A 21,716-nucleotide genomic window follows, 5' to 3' on the forward strand; every position below is an offset into this window, starting at 1 on the left:
ACGATGCAGGTGATCCGCAGTAATGTTAACGGATTACCACCAGAGATCCCTTGGAAGCCCAATTCCGTAGCATAATCCTTACCTCCCCAGCCTGCATCTGTGGCACGGTTGCCGGCCGCGGCGACCGAGCGGTTCTAGACGCTTCAGTCCGGAACCGCGCGACTGCTACGGTCGCAGGCTCGAATCCTGCATCGGGCATGGATGTGTGCGATCTCCTTAGATTAGTTAGGTTTAAGAAGTTCTAAGTCTAGGGGACTGATGACCTCAGATGTTAAGTCCCATAGTGCTCAGAGCCATTTGAATCATTTTGTGGCGCGGTTCATGTTTCGTGCAGTGATTCGTCTGGATGACGGCGTGTAAGGACCCAACCATCGATCTGGTGTAACAAGAAAGGCGATTCATTCGACAGGCGGCACGTTTCCATCTATCCACGGCGAAAACTCAGTGATGCTGTGCCCACTGTCATCACTGACGATGTCTTTGGATCAACACAGCAACACATAGGGGTCGTGTGATGTGGAGTTCCATGCTCTACAATGACCATTGAACGCTGTGCTCCGAAACGTGTCTGCACCAGCATAGTACCCTGTCATCAGATCTACTTCAGATCGCATAGGAGACCCGTCGATTAAGTTTTGTGATGGGACGTGGTCGTCCAATACCATACGGCCTACTCGTTGTTTCACCATCCTTCAACCACTTTCCGCAAGGGCTCACGACAGGTTACGCCAACAGGCTACCAACTTCGCCGTTTCAGAGATTGTCGTTTCCAGCCGCAGCGTCCCAAAAATGTGAGCCGGTCGCTGTGGCCGAGCGGTTCTAGGCGCTTCAGTCCGGAACCGTGCTGCTGCTACGGTCGCAGGTTCGAATCCTGCCTCGGGCATGGCTGTGTGTGATGTCCTTGGTTTGGTTAGGTTTAAGTAGTTCGAAGTCTGATGACCTCAGATGTTAAGTCCCATAGTGCTTAGAGCCATTTGAACCATTTTGAACCAAAAATGTGTCCTTTGACAAAACCGTTTACATCTGTGGATTTCCGAATTTGCGGTCCGTATTTTCGCTATAATAACTGCCATTCGTCTCTCTTCCGCTTACATTCTTTCCTCACGGCCTCACGTGCTCTCAGCACCACAAGGAAGCATTCAGCCTCGCGGTGGGCAGTTGTCATAATGTTTTAATTCATCAGTGTCTAATGTGTATGGATGTCTAACACACGTACATTTTATTTTTGTTGAGCTTGCTCACCGAAACTTCACTGGTCTCAAAGATGAAATTGCAAGTGCTTTAATGCGTTTTGCGGTTGCAAAATAGTCGGCAAGGTATGTTCCTTTCCTGAACGATTTATTGATTTTGGGTACCATTTCAGACAAGTGAAACAGGGATAACTGATGTGTCAAAACACATTTGGTTAAAGAAGTAAAAAAAAATGGATAAAATAGCGTGCTGCAAACGATGGAGATTTAAAAATCAAATTTAGTTAGTTAACAATGGAAAAGGATTACACGAGCTTCCAATATTAGCAAAAGGATTGTGTTTTAACATATGTTAACGCCTTTATCCGTGGTCTCAGGGTATTATCTTTGGGTACTAATCAAAATCTCGCAACCCCTGCTTAAATTTTGACTAAAGTTCATCAGCATGGCGCCCGAAGATTCCGGCATGAAGAGTCATCCTCGTTCAGCCAACAGCCTTCTCAAAGAGGGCGGAGGAGCTGAGAAAGGTTCAGGGCACCCTTTCGCCCTTGCGTTGCAAAACTGGCTCTAAAAGACCGAAGAATCAGGAATGATCCGCGTCGTGAGGATGCAGAGGGCAATGGAAACCACTAGATTAGAGACGTATAATGTGTATCCACATGACATGTAGCTACCAGTTCAAATACTATCATGTTAATCTTCCCGTTCGTGAAATATTCCGGATTAGACCCTCATTCAGATCTCGAGGAGATGACTGCCAAGGGCGAGGTGACAACGAGAAAAAAGTGAATCTGAGCGTGTAACGTCAGAGGTTTGAAAGTGTCTAAGAAAAAGCCTGAAAACGGGAATCCAAAGACTCAATCTAGATACAACGGGGAGGGGGGAGACACTGAATTGAAACGGATTTCTGATCACACGGATATATAGTAATCTCAACATCAGAAAAAAATTATGTATAATGGGAGTTGGATTCGTTTTGAATAGGAACGTAGGACCGATCGTAAGTTACGTGAAAAGTTCAATGACAGGATCTTTCTCACCGTAATCGACAGTAAACCAACGCCAACAATGGTAGCTCAGGTTTACAACTATGAAGAGAGAGAGAGAGAGAGTGAGAGAGTTGTTTGAAGTCATTAAACGTGTAATTCAGTATGTAAAGGGAGACGGAAAACTAATAACCTGTTGTAGAGGTAGGAATAGAAGACAGTGTTGCAGAGGAAAATATGAGTTTGATATTAGGAGTACGAGAGGGTTTATTTTTTGTGTGTGTGTCACCAGTCTTCTGACTGGTTTGATGCGGCCCGCCACGAATTCCTCTCCTGTGCCAACTTCTTCATCTCAGAGATAGCACTTGCAACCACATCTTCAGTTAGTTGCTGGATGTATTCCAATCTCTGTCTTTCCCTACAGTTTTTACCCTCTACGGCCCCCTCTAGTACCATGGAAGTTATTCCCTGGTGTCTTCACAGCTTTCCTATCAACCTGTCCTTTCGTCTTGTCAGTGTTTTCCACATATTCCTTTCCTCTCTGATTCTGCACAGACCGTCCTCATTCCTCGCCTTATCAGTCCACCTAATTATCAACATTCGTCCGAAGGACCACATCTGCTGTTCTGGTTTTCTCACAGTCCATATTTCACTACCACACAACGTTGTGCTCCAAACTACACTCTACTCTAAATAAGGTCTATGTTTAATATTAGTAGACTTCTCTTGGTCAGGAATGCCCTTTTTGTCAGTGCTAGTCTGCTTTTGATGTCCTCCTTGCTCCGTCCATCATCGATTATTTTGCTACCTCGTAGCAGAATTCCGTAACTTAACCTACTTCGTGACTATCAATACTGACGTTAAGTTTCTCGCTGTTATCATTTCTGATACTTCTCATTACTTTCGTCTTTCTTCGATTTACTCTCAGTCCATATCGCCGCGCGGGGTAGCCGCGTGGTCTTGGGCGCCTTGCCACGGTTCTCGCGGCTACCCCGTCGTAACACTGGACTCGCATTCGGGAGGACGACGGTTCAATCCCGCGTCCGGCCATCCTGATTTCGGTTTTCCGTGATTTCCCTAAATCACTCCAGGCAAATGCCGGGATGGTTCCTCTGAAAGGGCACGGCCGACTTCCTTCCCAATCCTTCCCTAATCTGATGAGACCGATGACCACGCTGTCTGGTCTCCTTCCCCAAAAACCAACCAACCCCGTCGTAGGTCCGAGTCCTCCCTCGGGCATGGGTATGTGTGTGTTGTCCTTAGCGTAAGTTAGTTTAAGTTAGATTAAGTAGTGTGTAAGCCTAAGCACCGACACCTCAACAGTTTGGTCCCATAGAAACTTACCACAAATTTCCAAATTTCCAATCCATATTCTGTACACATTAAACGATTCTAGTCAGCAGATCCTGTCACTTTCACTGAGGATAGCAATGTCATCAACGAATCTTATCATAGATATTCTTTCGCCTTGAATTTTAATTCCCCCATTGTACATTTCTTTTATTTCTATCGTTGCTTCTTCGACGTATAAACAACAGCAGGGGCAAAAGACTATATCCCTTCTTGCACCCTTTTTAATTGGAGCACTTCGTTCTTGGTCTTCCACTCATGTTGTTCCCTCTTGGCTCTTTTACATGCTGTATATTACCCGTCTCGTCCTACAGCTTACGATTGTTTCCTTCAGAATTTCGAACGCCTTGTACCATCTGACATTGTTTAATGCTTTCTCCAGGTCGAGAAATCTTTTGAACATGTCTTGGTTTTTCTTTAGTTTTGCTTCCATTATCAACCACAGCCTCAGAATTATTTCTCTGGTGCCTTTACCTATCCGAAAACCAAACTGGTCGTCATCTAACACATCTCAATTTTCTTTTCCGTTCTTCTGTATATTATTCTTTCCATGAACTCGGATGCATTAGCTGTTAAGCTGATTGTGCGATAATTCTTGCACTTGTCAGCTCTGCAGTGTTCGTAATTGTCCAGGTGATATTTTTCAGAGTCAGATGGTATATAGCCAGACTCGTACATTCTACACACCAACGTGAATAGTCCTTTTGTTGCCACTTCCCACAAAGATTTCAGAAATTCTGATGGAATATTATCTATACCTTTTACCATATTTGGCCTTAAGTCTTCCAAACCTCATTTAAATACTGCTTCTAATACAGGATCCCCTATCTCTTCTATGTCGGCTCCTGTTTCTTCCTCTATCACATTAGACAAGTATTTCGCCTCATAGAGGCTTTCAGTGTACTCTTTCTACCTATCCGTCCTCTCTGCATTTAACCCGAAATTCCCACTGCGCTCTGAGTGTTACCACCCCTGCATTTAATTTCGCGGAAGACTGTTTTCACTTTTCTACATTGTGAGTCAGTCTTCGGACAATCAGTTCCTGTTCGATTTCTTCACATTTTTCGTGCAGCCATTTCACCTTACCTTCTCTGCACTTCCCATTTATTTCATTCTTAAGCTGCTTATATTTCTATATCCCTGAATTTCCTTGAACATTTCTGTTCCTTCTTTCACCGATCAGCTAAAGTACGCCTTCTGTTACCCACGATTTCTTCACAGTTACCTTCTTTGTATCTATTTTTTCTTTCTAACATCGTTGACTGCCCTTTTTAGCGATGTCCATTCCTCTCCAGGTGAACTTCCTAATCAACTGTTCCTTATCTCAATATTGATAGCCTTAGATAACTTCATTACCTGCGTATTGATTCTTGCAGACTAGTCTCTTAAACTTCAGCCGGTTCTTCATCACTACTACATAGTGATCTATGTCTATATCTGCTCTTGACTGCGCCTTACAATCCAGTACCTGACTTCGGAATTTCTGCCTGATCATGATGTAACCTAACTGATATCTTCCCGTACACCCCGGCTTTTTCTAAGTATACCTTCTCCTCTTGTGATTGTTGAACAGAGTATTCGCTGTTACTAGCTGGAATTTATTGCAGAATTTGGACTAGGTCAAACATGTTTAAGAGATGACGTGAAAAGTGGGGATTATATTGGAGGAGGAGGAGGATATTAGTGTTTAACGTCCCGTCGACAACGAGGTCATTAGAGACGGAGCGCAAGCTCGGGTGAGGGAAGGATGGGGAAGGAAATCGGCCGTGCCCTTTCAAAGGAACCATCCCGGCATTTGCCTGAAACGATTTAGGGAAATCACGGAAAACCTAAATCAGGATGGCCGGAGACGGGATTGAACCGTCGTCCTCCCGAATGCGAGTCCAGTGTGCTAACCACTGCGCCACCTCGCTCGGTGTGGGGATTATATTAAGGAAACAGAGGATCTGAGAACTAGCGATATGTTTAAGACTTCTGGCTAGGAGGCGTGGCTGACAGAGATGAGAAAGTTTCGGGAGCAGATTATCAGGTATATTTACAAAGGCAACAAACACGACGCGCATAAGAACAGCGATGTATTGCTGCACTTGCAAGAAAAGTGAATGGGCATGCCAAAGCTTAAGACGTATAAATTTAAGAAGCTTTAAGTTGGTAGGAGGCAACTGTACAAAGAAGTGTCAGTGAAAGGTTTATGGGTGTAGGACAAAGAAACGTAAGTTTGATGATTTTGAAGTAGAGGTTAGGCCTCGAGCTTATCAGAAAGGAAACACTTTTAGTGGGTGGTTAAACATGTTTCGTATTTAATGATTCCACGCTGGCGAGTAGTTGAGCAGTGACCATATCTTTTTGTTAGTGTCCTGCTCTAGTTTGAGGTAGGTTAATGTGTTATTCATGTATCTTTGCTAATAAAAGGATGGTTGGGCTCTGGATGAGGCAGCAGGGATAGGTGGTTCCAGAACATAATTTTTCTTTTTATCTCTGGTATTTCAACAATTTGATTGATATACAGATATTATTAGATAGGGTTATTGATGTCATTGTGTAGAGAGAGAACCTTACGCGCGTTATTGGAGTGTCTGTTACTTTTGAGTAGTGGGTTTTGGGATAAAGCCGTTCATAGCGGAATAGCATGAGTTGTAGGTAAGGCATTTTAAGTGATACCTTTAAAAAAATGTAATTAGCCTCACGGGGATTGAAATGGAAGATACATGTTGTCGGGCTGAGCCATGATAATGAAGTTAGAGTTTTCTGTATAATGACATATAAAAAAGGTTTTATCGAGCAATTTAGCTAAACCTAATAATGATAATGAGGCAAATTAGACCTATTTTTCTCTCTCACCTCATTTACAAGCTTTCAGGTCCAAGTAATGAATGGTGTCAGAACCAGAAAGAATCGCAATGTAACAATAACTAAAGTTAACAGGGCAGCGGTTATTCGACGATGAGTTACAGTGAATAGAAGGCTCTGTGCTATGTCAAGCACGTTTGAGACACTCGCCGTCACTCGCGTGCGAAAGGTCGCTGCGGTATAATCATGTGTGTAAGTTGTTAATTATATTATGTGAACATGTTCTAGATCCACCATACTGGTATCTAAAAGCTACATTTATACTCCGCAAGCCACACAACGGTGTGTGGCGGAGGGCACTCTACGTGCCACTGTCATTACCTCCCTTTCCTGTTCCACTCGCGTATGGTTCGCGGGAAGAAAGACTGCCGGAAAGCCTCCGTGCGCGCTCGAATCTAATTTTACATTCGTGATCTCCTCGGGAGGTATAAGTAGGGGGAAGCAATATATTCGATACCTCATCCAGAAACGCACCCTCTCGAAACCGGGACAGTAAGCAACACCGCGATGCAGAGCGCCTCTCTTGCAGAGTCTGCCACTTGAGTTTGCTACACATCTCCGTAACGCTATCACGCTTACCAAATAACCCTGTGACGAAACGCGCCGCTCTTCTTTGGATCTTCTCTATCTCCCCTGTCAACCTCACCTGGTACGGATGCGACACTGATGAGCAATACTCAAGTATAGGTCGAATGAGTGTTTTGTAAGCCACCTCCTTTGTTGATGGACTACATTTTCTAAGGACTCTCCCAATGAATCTCAATCTGGCACCCGCCTTACCAACAGTTAATTTTATATGATCATTCCACTTCATATATGATCATTCCACTTCCATGTCCATTGTGAAAAGCAGGAAATAGCAGAAATCAGGCAGTGGACAGCGCAGACTCTCAGAGATGATACGACGCTGCGTAGCAGCTGGCCACTACCATGACATCACCAGTACGTGAGTCTAAATGTATTGTCAGAAGTCGAAGTTGCGCTACGCATTTGTATTTTTGATAGTTCCCTATTGTATTTTGCATGGAAGCTAGGCAGTTGTTCGCTAGAGCTGCACGAGAGAGGTACTTAGCGTAATTTAGTAGCAGAATTGCGTGTACGCTGATCATAGGAGAGAGTTCAGCAGAGATTTGGAGTTGACGTCTGTTGGGACAGACAAGTAGTTATAGTGAAGATCTACTGTGTGGTCAGTCGAGATGCAGATGGCTACTACAGATCTTACTGACTTCGAATGATATCCCGTGAAGACCTACAATAAATTTCTGTATCATTAGGTTCGAAAAATAGAGTTCCGTTCCTACGAAATATCATGGTTGTGACAAGGGCGATTTGTAAGATTTTGAGTTGGTAAGAGGGGACATTAGTTTTTATAGGGACGAAGGGTCACGTATATAGAATAAGAAGTCAAATTGTTAGTGTTTGCTGTTGGAGTGTATCGTAATCGTCCGATTTTCTATGATGAACTGTTAGTTCACTGTTAGGCACTCCCAGAGGTAATTGGATGGTTGCAAGTTGATGTTATTGAATAGTGTGATAGAGTGATGCATGGACGTGGCACTAACAGAAACATTCACAGATTTTGCTTGGCTTACGTTCAGACTGTTGCCCAAAATACACTCCTGGAAATGGAAAAAAGAACACATTGACGCCGGTGTGTCAGACCCACCATACTTGCTCCGGACACTGCGAGAGGGCTGTACAAGCAATGATCACACGCACGGCACAGCGGACACACCAGGAACCGCGGTGTTGGCCGTCGAATGGCGCTAGCTGCGCAGCATTTGTGCACCGCCGCCGTCAGTGTCTGCCCGTTTGCCGTGGCATACGGAGCTCCATCGCAGTCTTTAACACTGGTAGCATGCCGCGACAGCGTGGACGTGAACCGTGTGTGCAGTTGACGGACTTTGAGCGAGGGCGTATAGTGGGCATGCGGGAGGCCGGGTGGACGTACCGCCGAATTGCTCAACACGTGGGGCGTGAGGTCTCCACAATACATCGATGTTGTCGCCAGTGGTCGGCGGAAGGTGCACGTGCCCGTCGACCTGGGACCGGACCGCAGCGACGCACGGATGCACGCCGAGACCGTAGGATCCTACGCAGTGCCGTAGGGGACCGCACCGCCACTTCCCAGCAAATTAGGGACACTGTTGCTCCTGGGGTATCGGCGAGAACCATTCGCAACCGTCTCCATGAAGCTGGGCTACGGTCCCGCACACCGTTAGGCCGTCTTCCGCTCACGCCCCAACATCGTGCAGCCCGCCTCCAGTGGTGTCGCGACAGGCGTGAATGGAGGGACGAATGGAGACGTGTCGTCTTCAGCGATGAGAGTCGCTTCTGCCTTGGTGCCAATGATGGTCGTATGCGTGTTTGGCGCCGTGCAGGTGAGCGCCACCATCAGGACTGCATACGACCGAGGCACACAGGGCCAACACCCAGCATCATGGTGTGGGGAGCGATCTCCTACCCTGGCCGTACACCACTGGTGATCGTCGAGGGGACACTGAATAGTGCACGGTACATCCAAACCGTCATCGAACCCATCGTTCTACCATTCCTAGACCGGCAAGGGAACTTGCTGTTCCAACAGGACAATGCACGTCCGCATGTATCCCGTGCCACCCAACGTGCTCTAGAAGGTGTAAGTCAACTACCCTGGCCAGCAAGATCTCCGAATCTGTCCCCCATTGAGCATGTTTGGGACTGGATGAAGCGTCGTCTCACGCGGTCTGCACGTCCAGCACGAACGCTGGTCCAACTGAGGCGCCAGGTGGAAATGGCATGGCAAGCCGTTCCACAGGACTACACCCAGCATCTCTACGATCGTCTCCATGGGAGAATAGCAGCCTGCATTGCTGCCAAAGGTGGATATACACTGTACTAGTGCCGACATCGTGCATGCTCTGTTGCCTGTGTCTATGTGCCTGTGGTTCTGTCAGTGTGATCATGTGATGTATCTGACCCCAGGAATGTGTCAATAAAGTTTCCCCTTCCTGGGACAAGTAATTCACGGTGTTCTTATTTCAATTTCCAGGAGTGTAATTGAAATCGCCAGATTTGGTTGTTTGAAAGTTGATAGAACTCAAGCAGTCATCAACATAAAGCGCGTAGCAATACTGAATCTGGGAAGCTAATACAAGTCGAGTCGCTGTTCAAATGTTTCGACTAAGGCATGTATCGCCGACGCCTGAAGAGGTTTAGCTTCGTAATTTTTGTATTAATGTCACTGAAAGGTTATCGACCAAAGCGGTGGTGACATTCAGGATTTTTGTTTTGTTTTTGTGGTTCTGCTCTTACTGTGTAGTGGGAACGGGTGTTTAGCTTCGATCACAGCACTTGCACTTTAAAATCTGTAGTAGTTTGAGTTAACAGAATAAAAGGGCTGCTAGGCTGGCCGAAAGATAATAAAATCTACCTTATAAGCTTGCAGTATTATGTGATAGTGATACGTGTTATGCGGTTTGGCATTAAATAATAGAATTGTTTATTTTGGCGGATAAGTAGGAAAATTTAAAGAGAGAGTTTATCTTTGGAAGACAAAGATGATTTCGTTTGATTAACTGACGGTAGTCAATGTGGTTAAACGATATTACTGTGTTTCTCTTTAAAAGAGAATTTGTGATATATATATATATATATATATATATATATATATATATATATATATATATTTGTAGAGAATTATGTTGGCCTTAAGAGAACGATAGGAAAGAAGTAATTATACATTCAAAACAGCATAGGCTTATGATCCGTGATATAGCTACAGAGATTCGTTAACAGTCGACAAGCTTAGGAAGTTAAACAGTTGAACGACTTGTCTGTATCATTTACGGAATTATTTTGCAAGTTGGATGTTTAACGTTGGTTTTTTATCGCTAACCTGAACGCTGATCCCGCTTCTGCCTTTTGCTAAAGGGATTACAATACAGGCCAATATAAAAGGTTGAATGAGGTGAGGATAGCCTACATATACCTGTGCTGCGTTGACTGAGATACTTACGCACACCATACGTAACCGCTTTGCTTGTTTGTGCAAACATTGTGTTTGAAATGATTATGCACAAACTATTTAATTGACGCCTCCCGTCCAACTTATCCTTCTACCTTCACAATGACTTTTGATTTTCCCTGCCACCCCTAGAATGTTTTGTGAAGTCAGATGTTGTGTCCTAGGAAAAGGTAACTAGAAGTCGCTGTACTGTACAAATTCCGATGTGCTGTGCGGCATCTGTACTGGAGTAACAGCGCAACAGTTGGCCTTACAAGAATGGAGTGACGTTTCGTACAGTGGCGCACTCCGTTAGCAGTAGAAAGCACTTTTTTACAGACCGCCACAGTTAAAATGGTTCAAATGGCTCTGAGCACTATGGGACTTAACTGCTGAGGTCATCAGTCCCTTAGAACTTAGAACTACTTAAACCTAAGTAACCTAAGGACATCACACACAACCATGTCCGAGGCAGGATTCGAACCTGCGACCGTAGCGGTCGCGCGGTTCCAGACTGTAGCGCCTAGAACCGCTCGGCCCCTACGGCCGGCACCGCCACAGTACAAACTCAATTAGTCTTTCTCCTCTCCCATTTATAGCACAAAGCCCATACTCTCCCGCAAGCTTTTCTTCGACTCCTCGACTCCTTCTCCTACAACCGCATTCCAGTCGCCCAAGACTACCAGATTTTCATCTCCCTTTTCGTACTGAATTACCTGCTTAGTATCCTCATGTACTTTCTGCATCTCTTCAGGTTCAGTTTACGACGTCGACATGTATACCTGACCTACCGTTGTCGGTGTTGGTTGGCTGTCGACTCTGATGAGAACAACCCTGTTACAATACCTTCCTATTCATAACTAACTCTACAGCCGTTATACCGGTTTCTACTACTTTCGATATTCATCTGACCAGAAATCCATGTCTCCTTTCCATTTCACTTCACTGACTCCCTACTGTATGTAGATTCCCTTTTCAGATTTTCTATCTTCCCTAACGCGTTAAAACTTCTGACCTTCCAGGCTCCGACTCGTAGAACTTTATCCTTTCGTTGCTTATTCAGTCTTTCTCTCACGGTCACCTGCCCCTTGGGAATCCCCTGACGGAGATCCTGACTATTGCGGAATCTTTTGCCATTGGAGAGATCATCATGATACTTTCTCAATTACAGGCCACGTGTGTGGATACATATTGGTGCCTTTAATGGCAGTGGTTTCCAATGCCCTCTGCATCCTCACACCGTTGCTCATTGCTGATTCTTTCGCCTTTATGGGCAGGTTCCCACCGCAAGGGCAACAGAATGCCCTGAATCTATGTCCGCTCCTCCGCCCTCTTTGAACAGGCCGTTGGCAGAATGATGCGACTTCTTGTGCCAGATGTCTTCCGCCGCCAATGCTGATAACTTTTTTCGAAATTTAAGCGGTGGCGGTTTTCAAACATGATGACATTTTGGTTACTAATCAAAGTGGCTACTTCTCGACGACGGGACCAAATGGCGAATATTCCATTCAAAAATCATTATAGGAGGAAAATGCTAGGAAACACACGAAGATTTCAGCTTAGATGGAGATTTCAAAATCAAGTACTAGATTGTAAGACGTACCCAGGAGCACACATACTCTCGGATCAGAATTTAGTAATGGCTCAAGATGAAGAGAATTGTCCTGAAGAAAAAATGTGGATGACTCTGAGCACGATGGGACTTCTGAGGTCATCAGTCCCCTAGAACTACTTAAACCTAAATAACCTAAGGACATCACACACGTCCATGCCAGAGGCAGGATTTGAACTGCGACCGTAGCGGTCTCGCGGTTCCAGACTGTAGCTCCTAGAACCGCTCGGTCACTCCGGCCGGCAAAAAAATGTGGAAAAAAGTGGGGTGTTGAAGTACTGAAGAATTACAAGACGCATTGTCGGTAATGTGATAATGAATACGAAAGAAGGCAGTTCACTTGGACGGGAACGGACAGTCATAAAACGAACAATCATTGAAGCTGGACGGAGAATGGCATGTCAAAGAATAGGAATGGACACCCCCAAAAGAACATTCATAGATTCTGGACTGGCAAAGAGGTGTCAAGTCTTCAGTTTTGACATAAAAAATACTATCGAAACGTTGCGATGCGCCCAGTATCGATATTTTTGTATCGATATTATGAATGTGTTGGTAAATTCTTAGGTATAGGTACAGGCGCCGAATATTGTGTAGAATCTGGTACTGGAAGATCCTACCTGAGAGGCGCGCAGCCGCCGCTGCAGGTCGTCCAGCTGTCGCTGCAGCTGCGTCTCGACGAGCCCGGGGAAGTCCCGGTAGGTGCGGAAGACGCAGACGAAGGGGGGGTCGGCGAGGCCGGGCAGAGTAAAGGCGGCGGTGCCGGCCGAGAAGTCGTCGGGCGGAGCCATGGCGCAGGCGACGGTCGGCAGGTCCGGGAAGTCGACGGCGAGCGGCGCGAGCGCGTCCAGGCCGCGCCAGCCGCGCGGGTAGTGGCGCTTCCAGGCGCAGAGCGCCGCCTCCGCCTCGGCGGCGGGCGGCCGGCGCACCTCCAGGTCGAACAGCCAGCGCGGCAGCGCGCTGCGCCGCGTAGTGCAGTCGAACGGCGGCAGGTCGCCCGAGAACCACTTCTCGTCCTCGTACTTCATCATCACGATGCCCACGCCGACGCGCAGCATCTCGCGCTGCCGCAGCTCCGCCCGCTGCGCCTCGCTCGCCTCGAACCGGCACTCGTACCTGTTGCGAGCACACATCTGCTGCGTCACTGCGACACCCGAAACGTACTGGCAGATTAAAACTGAATCATTTATTTTTAAAGGCGTTTAACACAACGGACACCGATCTGTGGTGAACTGAGGAACATTTTTTAAAATGTATAATTACTTTATATGGGTATCTTTATTCGCACTTTTATGTTAAATGATGCAAATGTGAGGATGGTTGGTTCGTTGGTCGGTTGATATGGAGGAAGGGGACCAAACAGCGGATTAGGGAAGGATGGGGAAAGAACTCGGCCGTGCCATTTCAAACGTAACATTCGGCATCTTCCTGTAGCTACACTACTGGCCATTACAATTGCTACTCCACGGAGATGACCGACAGGAAGAAGATGCTGTGATATGCAAATGATTAGTTTTTCAGAGCATTCACACAAGGTTGGCGCCGGTCGCGACACCGACAACGTGCTGACATGAGCAAACTTCCCAACCGATTTCTCATGCACAGACAGCAGTTGAACGGCATTGCCTGGTGAAACGTTGTTGTGATGCCTCGTGTAAGGAGTGTAAATGCGTACCATCACGTTTCCGACTTGGATAAAGGTCGGACTGTAGCCTATCGCGATTGCGGTTTATCGTATCCCGACATTGCTGCTCGCGTTGATCGAGATCCAATGACTGTTAGCAGAATATGGAATCGGTGGGTTGAGGAGGGTAATAGGGAACGCCGTGCTGGATCCCAACGGCCTCGTATCACTAGCAGTCGAGATGACAGACATCATATCCGCATGGCTGTAGCGGATCGTGCAGCCACGTCTCGATCCCTGAGTCAACAGATGGGGACGTCTGCAAGACAACAATCATCCGTAAGAACATTTAGACGACGTTTGCAGCAGCATGGGCTATCAGCTCGGAGACCATGGCTGCGGCTACTCTTGACGCTGTATCACAGACAGGAGAGCCTGCGATGGTGTACTCAACGACGAACCTGGGTGCACGAATGGCAAAACGTCATTTTTTGAATGAATCCAGGTTCTGTTTACAGCATCATGATGGTCGCATCCGTGTTTGGCGCCGTCGCGGTGAACGCACATTGGAAGCGTATATTCGTCATCGCCATACTGGCGTATCACCCAGCGTGATGGTGTGGGGTGCCTTCGTTCACACGTCTCGGTCACCTCTTGTTCGCATTGACGGCACTTTGAACAGTGGACGTTACATTTAAGATGTGTTACGACCCGTGGCTCTATCCTTCATTCGATCCCTGCTAAACCCTACATTTCAGCAGGATAATGCACGACCGCATGTTGCAGGTCCTGTACGGGCCTTTCTGGATACAGAAATTGTTCGACTGTTGCCTTGCCCAGCACATTCTCCAGATCTCTCACCAATTGACAACGTCTGGTCAATGGTGGCCGAGCAACTGGCTCGTCACAATACGCCAGTCACTACTCTTGATGAACTGTGGTATCGTGTTAAAGCTGCATGGGCCTCTGTACCTGTACACGCCATCCAAGCTCTGTTTGACTCAATGCCCAGGCGTATCAAGGCCGTTATTGCGGCCAGCGGTGGTTGTTCTGGGTACTCATTTCTCAGATCTATGCACCAAAATTGCGTGAAAATGTAATCACATGTCAGTTCTAGTATAATATATCTGTCCAATGAATATCTGTTTATCATCTGCATTTCTTCTTGGTGTTGCAATTTTAATGGCCAGTAGTGTATAATAACTTTATATGGGCATCATTATTCTCATTTTTATGTTAAATGATGCAAATGTGAGGATGGTTGGTTGTAGCCGTGTTGGGCTCGTGTATGCGTTGGCTTAAGCCTTGGTTCCTATTCTGTGTTTGGTTTCCCGCGGTTACTGCGATTGTGGTGTTGTTCGCTCTCTCCGTGAGAGGCATGAGTGGTGTGTATCGATATTCGCCCCTTGTACTATTTTTGGCCTGGTGCTTATAGTTTCCGGCTGTGCCGTGTGTTAGTAGTCGGTCGGTTGGCGTGGAGCAGCGAGGAAATTTCCGCGGGCGTAGTTTGGGCGGCCGCGCTGGCGTAGTTTGGGCGGGTTCGCTGGCGGTCTCTACGCAGTGTCGGAGTGTGTGACGCTGTTCCCATTGTTACGAGGTCCGTGGCTCACCGACCCTGGACACAAGAGTTGAGTTTTGATTTAATTTATCAACAATTCAAGACTGTTCATATTGTGCCGTCTGGTTCTCGTTGTTGGCTGTTGGGACATTCCCGCGAGCAACAACGTGTGCGTTCGAGTTGGCGAAGGTTTAGCCACCGTCCGGTGGAGTCTAACTGTATTTCGTTATTTGCAATTGAAGTGCTCCAGCGGAATTTTCTGCCTTGTGGCCGTTAACGTTTCGGGTACGTGCCCTGGCCGTTGACGTAAATACAGGCAGTGTCCTTTCCTCGCCGTGTTGTCGCTGTCCAGCACGGTGTGTAGTTTCACAGCTTAATGTATGCGTTGTTGTGGGTTTCCATGCCCTTTACGTTTTGCATTGAACTCCCGGTTGTGTGCTGGTCGAGTGGAGTGCAAGTTACCCTGTCGGTGGGTCCGTTGACTGTCCGTTGGTTGGGTTGTCGTCGGATCGAGAATGGTTGGGTCGACTGCCTGACTCACCTAAGTGATCGTTAGTATTTCAAGTGTTGGCCAACCCCCGAAACTTCTGAGCGCTGGTAGCTGCACTGCCTTTTCTTATTTTCTGTTGTGTGTATTTGTATGGCTCATAGCCGATAGTTTTGAATTAAAGTTGAATTCTTTTTACTGGTGTTTTAAGTCATGGGCCGTCAGCCGCTTTAAAATTAAAATTCCTTGCTTGTCAAGTGTTGGATTGTTTGGTCCTTCAGCCTGATTAAAATATTGTTTATAGATAAAGCCTAGGGCCTTCTGCCTACTAAAAATTGTTTTAGTTGTGTTTTGAGTCATGGGCCTTCAGCCATTTTAAAATTAAAAGTTTCTTGCTTGTCAAGTGTTAGATTTTTTGAGCCTTCAGCCTGATTAGTATTGTTGTGGATTGGCAAGAGAGCCAACCCACTATGAGAGGAAGCCGAAAGGCACGCGTTTTAGCTCACGCAGGCTGGCGTGAGGTCTGGAACAGGACAAGGGAGTTACACTAGCAAAAAAGGACGTAGCTGTGGAATACTTAACTTTATCCATAAATGGTGAACATCGCTGTTGACGGTACATGTTTTACAGCATCAATAGTAACTGGTAATGGCGCCTTGCAAGGTCGTAGCAAATGACGTAGCTGAAGGCTATGCTAACTATCGTCTCGGCAAATGAGAGCGTAATTTGTAAGTGAACCATCGCTAGCAAAGTCGGCTGTACAACTGGGGCGAGTGCTAGGAAGTGTCTCTAGACCTGCCGTGTGGCGGCGCTCGGTCTGCAATCACTGATAGTGGCGACACGCGGGGCCGACGTATACTAACGGACCGCGGCCGATTTAAAGGCTACCACCTAGCAAGTGTGGTGTCTGGCGGTGACATCACAAATATATTGTTTAAAGATAAAGCCTTGGACCTTCTGCCTACTAAAAATTATTTTAGTTGTGTTTTAAGTCATGGGCCTTCAGCCGTTTTAAAATTAAAGTTCCTTGCTTCTCAAGTATTAGATTGTTTGGGGCCTTCAGCCTAATTTAGGGCTCTGTTGTTTAATTTTATTTTACCTTTAGTTTTAAGTCATGGGGCCTTCAGCCGTTTTTAAATTAAGGATCTTTGTCTTTCGAGCATCAGACTGTTTGGGGCTTTTGGCCTAATTGAAGATAAGGCCTTCTGCCTTGTCTTTTTTTTTTAATTTAATTTTACCTTGAGTCTTAAATCATGGGCCTTCAGCTGTCTTTAAATTAAGGTTGTTGCTTTTCAAGTGTTAGATTTTGGGCCTTCAGCCAAATTGTAGAACTTACTTAATGTGAGGCCTTCTGCCCTCTAAATATTCTCTTTGGCGTCTGAATTTTGGGTTAATGGCTTTTAGCCGTTTTTCTCTACTAAAGTGGTCGTGCCCTTAAGACATAAGATAATGTGGCGTATTCAGCCAATAACTAAGTTCAAAAATTTGTACTATAACGTTTGGTCAAATAAATAAAGTTATATGTGTTCGAGAGTAATTGACAGCCGTTCATTTTGGCCCCTTTCCACAATTCCAACTATCTGTCCTGTTCTGCGGGTGTAGCAGGGCGTTTCAGGTTGACTGGTTGATTTGGAGGGAAGAGACCAAACAACGAGGTCGTCAGTCCGATCTGATTAGCGAAGGATGGGGAAAGAAGTCGGCCGTGCTCTTTCGAAGGAAACATCAGGCATTTTCCTGAAGCTGTTTAGGGAAACCACGGAAAACCTAAATCAGGATGGTCGGACGCGTGTTTGAACCGTCGTTCTCCCGAATGCGAGTCCAATTTGAGGATGAGATAAGACATTAAATTTCTAATGTTATACAATGCTCAAAAGAATCAGTGGGACGTCTGCCATGTTCCATTGAGAAGTAACTGAGGACCGGGGATGTAACGAAATTATACTTTTATCTTCCACAAATGAAGTATACAACGAAACATCATTACATCCTACATCGTTTCCATAAAAAGAATTGAAATGTCCGACAGGTGTCGAAAACAAAGAGGAAACCACCATTCGCCCCACCATCCTGGGCGTTTATCATTGGCCTTTGAAACTTTCAATAACGTGTACGACCTCCGTGAGCGTTTATCACTGCCTGACAGCTACGTAGCATGCTCCACCCTGAGGTATCCGTTCCCAATCTTCAATGAGAGCCCATGAGAGTTCTTGGAACAGGACGATGACGAACACCATGTCCCACATACACCCGATGGGGCTTAGACTGGCACTCATCGCGTGCCATTCCTTTACTTCAATGTCCAGGCTTTGCAAGACATCCCTTCCGATGCCCACCACATGTGCTCTGTCATTAGAAGGAATTCAGGGCCTTATGCAGCAGCCGCCGCATGATCCAACAGGACCGGTTCGATGTTCATTCTGGTGGTTAAGTGACCATGGAGGACAAGATACGTATGGCTGTCAACACTGAAGCCTCACCACATCACAGAACCTTGGAAATCTGTCGATTTCCTAGACACCATTTGGCAGTTACTGCTCACCACGCGTCACCACACATGAACACGACCATCACCTTGCGTCACAAGATATCTGGACTCGTCTGTGAGTAACTCGTTTCGGCCGGCCGAAGTGGCCGTGCGGTTCTAGGCGCTGCAGGCTGGAACCGCGAGACCGCTACCGTCGCAGGTTCGAATCCTGCCTCGGGCATGGATGTGTGTGATGTCCTTAGTTAGGTTTAACTAGTTCTAAGTTCTAGGGGACTAATGACCTCAGAAGTTGAGTCCCATAGTGCTCAGAGCCATTCGAACCATTTTTTTAACTTGTTTCGCCAGTGACGGAGTTGCCCGTTAAATGCGGATGGCAGAACTGAAGACGAGCTGCAAGACGTCGAGTGAAGCGAGTACTCGAACAGCACGTATGGGTCGTCAGTTTCTTTCTCGTAATACGTTCATTACAGTGTGATCGGACTCAGCGACTCCCGCGGCCTTTCAGGGATCGTTTTACAGTGCTCTGGCGGTATCCGGACAATGGCAGAGACGGCCAGATATCGGCCTTCACGTGGGGTTGCAGTGCGTCGGCGACCTTGTCCAGCTCGCCATGTGTACTGACCTGCCTACCTGTAACGTGACCACAACCTACCGATGACACAAGAGGGGCATTGGTACATGCAGCTAAACGAACGAAAGTCCATCCTTTTCTGTATGAACCTGACCGCCCTTGCTACTTGCATTGCATGAAGATGCCGTATTCCACGTGCTTGGTTGAATACGAAATCCACAAATGACAACCGCCATCTGTGTGGCTCACTAAAAACACTGGGGCACCTGTACTCACTCTCTTCTGAGCGGTCATCTGACGCTATTTGCATAACACAGGCAGCAGATGGCGAATGATTTTAAATGTTCTCTACACTGAAAGCGATGATCTCAAGCCGTGCGAAGATCACGCGTATCGCCTGTACCACGACAGATGTAACATACCGGACATTGACACACGTGACCCCCCCTCGTTCCTTTGAACAGTGTACTTTGGTAATATAATTAATAATTAAAACCTGGAAACTGATGCCTTTAAAAATTCATCTAAAAGGTACTGACGCATATTTTTATTGACATAACATTATCTTGATTCTATAAAATGTAACACGTACAGTTCTAGATTTCATAATACCAATTCATCATTCTACATCAATAATAAGTGTGGCTGTCTTTCTTTACAGATCACTTCAAAACTTCTTCATAGTACGGTACGGGTTCATTAAGCTGATAACGTTGAAGTTTGTTCAAATTCATGATTGTATTGGATCACTTGCAACCTTTCCTGATGGATAAGATAGCTTTTCAGGTGCACTCAGCGGACCACGACGAAGACCTAGAAGTTAAGTGTGACTAGTCAGACCACTGATCGTTGAAGAAGCTATAAAACAACCGTTCCTTGTGTTGTCGGAAACATAACTCTGAAAAAGTGTATTCATAGAGAACGTCATAATCCTTTATCTTCCAGTATTTCCAGCTTTTTCAGAAAGTCTTGTCTTTCTATAGTACGATTGCCACCTTGACTTGAAGTCTAACATTTCGGAAGCAGCAAGTTCTCTAACAAGAAATGTACCTGGTTTCGAACTTGAATCACATCTGTGACGTCATGCACAGTAAATACTCGTAATCTGTCATATTTACTTCTTTTCCTTTTTATAATACGGAAATCCCTGACGCAGGGTAAAAAAGAGTGTCCACTCACTGGAAAATAATGCTAAATTTCGATTAATTTCCCAAAGCCGGTTAGATACAACAGAAATCTGCTGACAATGTGATTCTTACTCAGAGCTGAACTGTTGTTTGAGAATAAGACGAAGTTCGGTTTACTATTGTGGTATATTTTTTACATAATCGTTTGTACGTTTCATTGGGACTCCGGAGGAGGGTTGAGTAGAAACTATTTAATTATATGCAACATCCTCAGTGCCATAATCTAAGCTTTAATTTCAAAGAGGCACGAGTCGCGACTGATACCTCTTGTTTTTAAATAGGCGTGAGTCATTGACTTATAAAAACAACATTGTTTTTCAGAGTCCTATAAAGTGTACACTAACTGACAGACTGATATCCCTTTAATGTCATTTGTGCAATTACATATGTAGTATCCAAAGCAACAGCTAACACAGAATCATCAAATTATACACTGATGCCGTTTTAGACATATACGATTCATTATTGCATTATTGTGTGCCAGACCAGGATTCCAACTCGGAACCTTGTTTTTTGTGGGCCCATGTTCTTACAAAAAGAGCTGCAATGTATAATATTCGTTAAGGAAACAATCCTCTTATCAGTTGGATAACTATTTCTCCACATTATCTTTTCTTCCACAGGTGTTAGGCCAGCAAGGTAAACAGAAAAGCTTCTGCGACATTTAGAGAGTACGAGGGAGGTAGTAGCAAAAGCAAAGTCTTCAAGGTGAGTAACGAGTCGTGCATGGATAACTCAGTAGGTAAGAGCATTACTTGCAAAAGGCTAAGGTCTTAATCTGCTAGAAAGATTGAAATCAGCGCAAACTCCGTTGCTAAGTGGAAGATTCATCCTGGAATTCGTACTTGACTGTGTGAGCAATTCCGTGGATGTAAGTGTTGTGGTGCGTTACAAGGTCAAATCAACATGGCGTCCGGTGGGTTGTCGTACGTAATAACAGGTGGGGCAGTGAAACACGCGATTTGGCAGTCTTAGAAATAGCGCTTTACGCTAGGAATCAGAAAACAGGAGTGGTGCCATCTGGACGACAAACCATTGCCATTGGCCCTGCTGTCGATGTTCAGTCAATATGGCGTCGTGGACCGGAGATCAACGCTCTGTTGCCGTGAAGGCATGTGGCCATGCAGTGTGTATTTCGTGTCCATTACAATCTTCATGTCCCAGTCCCGTCGGCACGTGCTATCAGAGTGTGGGTACAGAACTTTGAGAGAACAGATGACAATGTGCGAAAGAGGGGTCGAAGTGCAAAACAACGTGTGCGTAGCAAAGGATGTTTGAAGATAGAAAGAAACCTTTAGCTGAAGTCCCTCGCGTTCGGCACACAGGCAAGCACTGCAACTTTACATATAGGATCGCAGTGAACGGCGAATATTGTACAACTAATCGCAATAACACAAGTAAAAAAATTGTGCAAAAAGTTAATGGAGACTATATCCCAAAGACAGTATGCTTTTGTCAGGAGTAGTTGGAACTCGTGAACGACAACCAGGCGTTTTCGACAATCTGATCGTGAGCGATGAGGCAATTTTTGTTCGTTGGTTGGCTGATTTGGGGGAGGGGACCAAACAGCGAGGTCATCGGTCCCATCGGATTACGGAAGGATTGGCAAGGAAGTCAGCCGTGCCCTTACAAAGAAACCATCCCGGCGTTTGCCTGAAACGATTTAGAGAAATCATGGAAAACCTAAATCACGATGGCCGGATCAATTTTCGTGTGTCAGGCTTTAACAAGTAAATCTTTAGATACTGGTCACGTGAAAACCATGAAATACTTCATCGTAATGAGATGCGGTGTATCATTCTTTGGAATCATAGGGCCTTTTTTTTTTTTT

The 21,716-nt window shown here is 45.8% G+C and overlaps 1 protein-coding gene across 1 annotated transcript in view; it reads right to left on the minus strand.

Moving 5' to 3' along the window:
• Positions 1–21,716, minus strand: part of LOC126100936 (uncharacterized) — a 59,068-nt gene that overhangs the window by 26,814 nt on the left and 10,538 nt on the right. Inside the window, exon 2 of the mRNA XM_049911600.1 lies at positions 12,594–13,089. Coding sequence (XP_049767557.1) covers positions 12,594–13,089 — 496 coding nt within the window. The remainder of the gene's footprint in view (positions 1–12,593; positions 13,090–21,716) is intronic.

The sequence above is a fragment of the Schistocerca cancellata genome, chromosome 9, assembly GCF_023864275.1.
Source record: "Schistocerca cancellata isolate TAMUIC-IGC-003103 chromosome 9, iqSchCanc2.1, whole genome shotgun sequence".
Taxonomy (NCBI): Eukaryota; Metazoa; Arthropoda; class Insecta; order Orthoptera; family Acrididae; genus Schistocerca; species Schistocerca cancellata.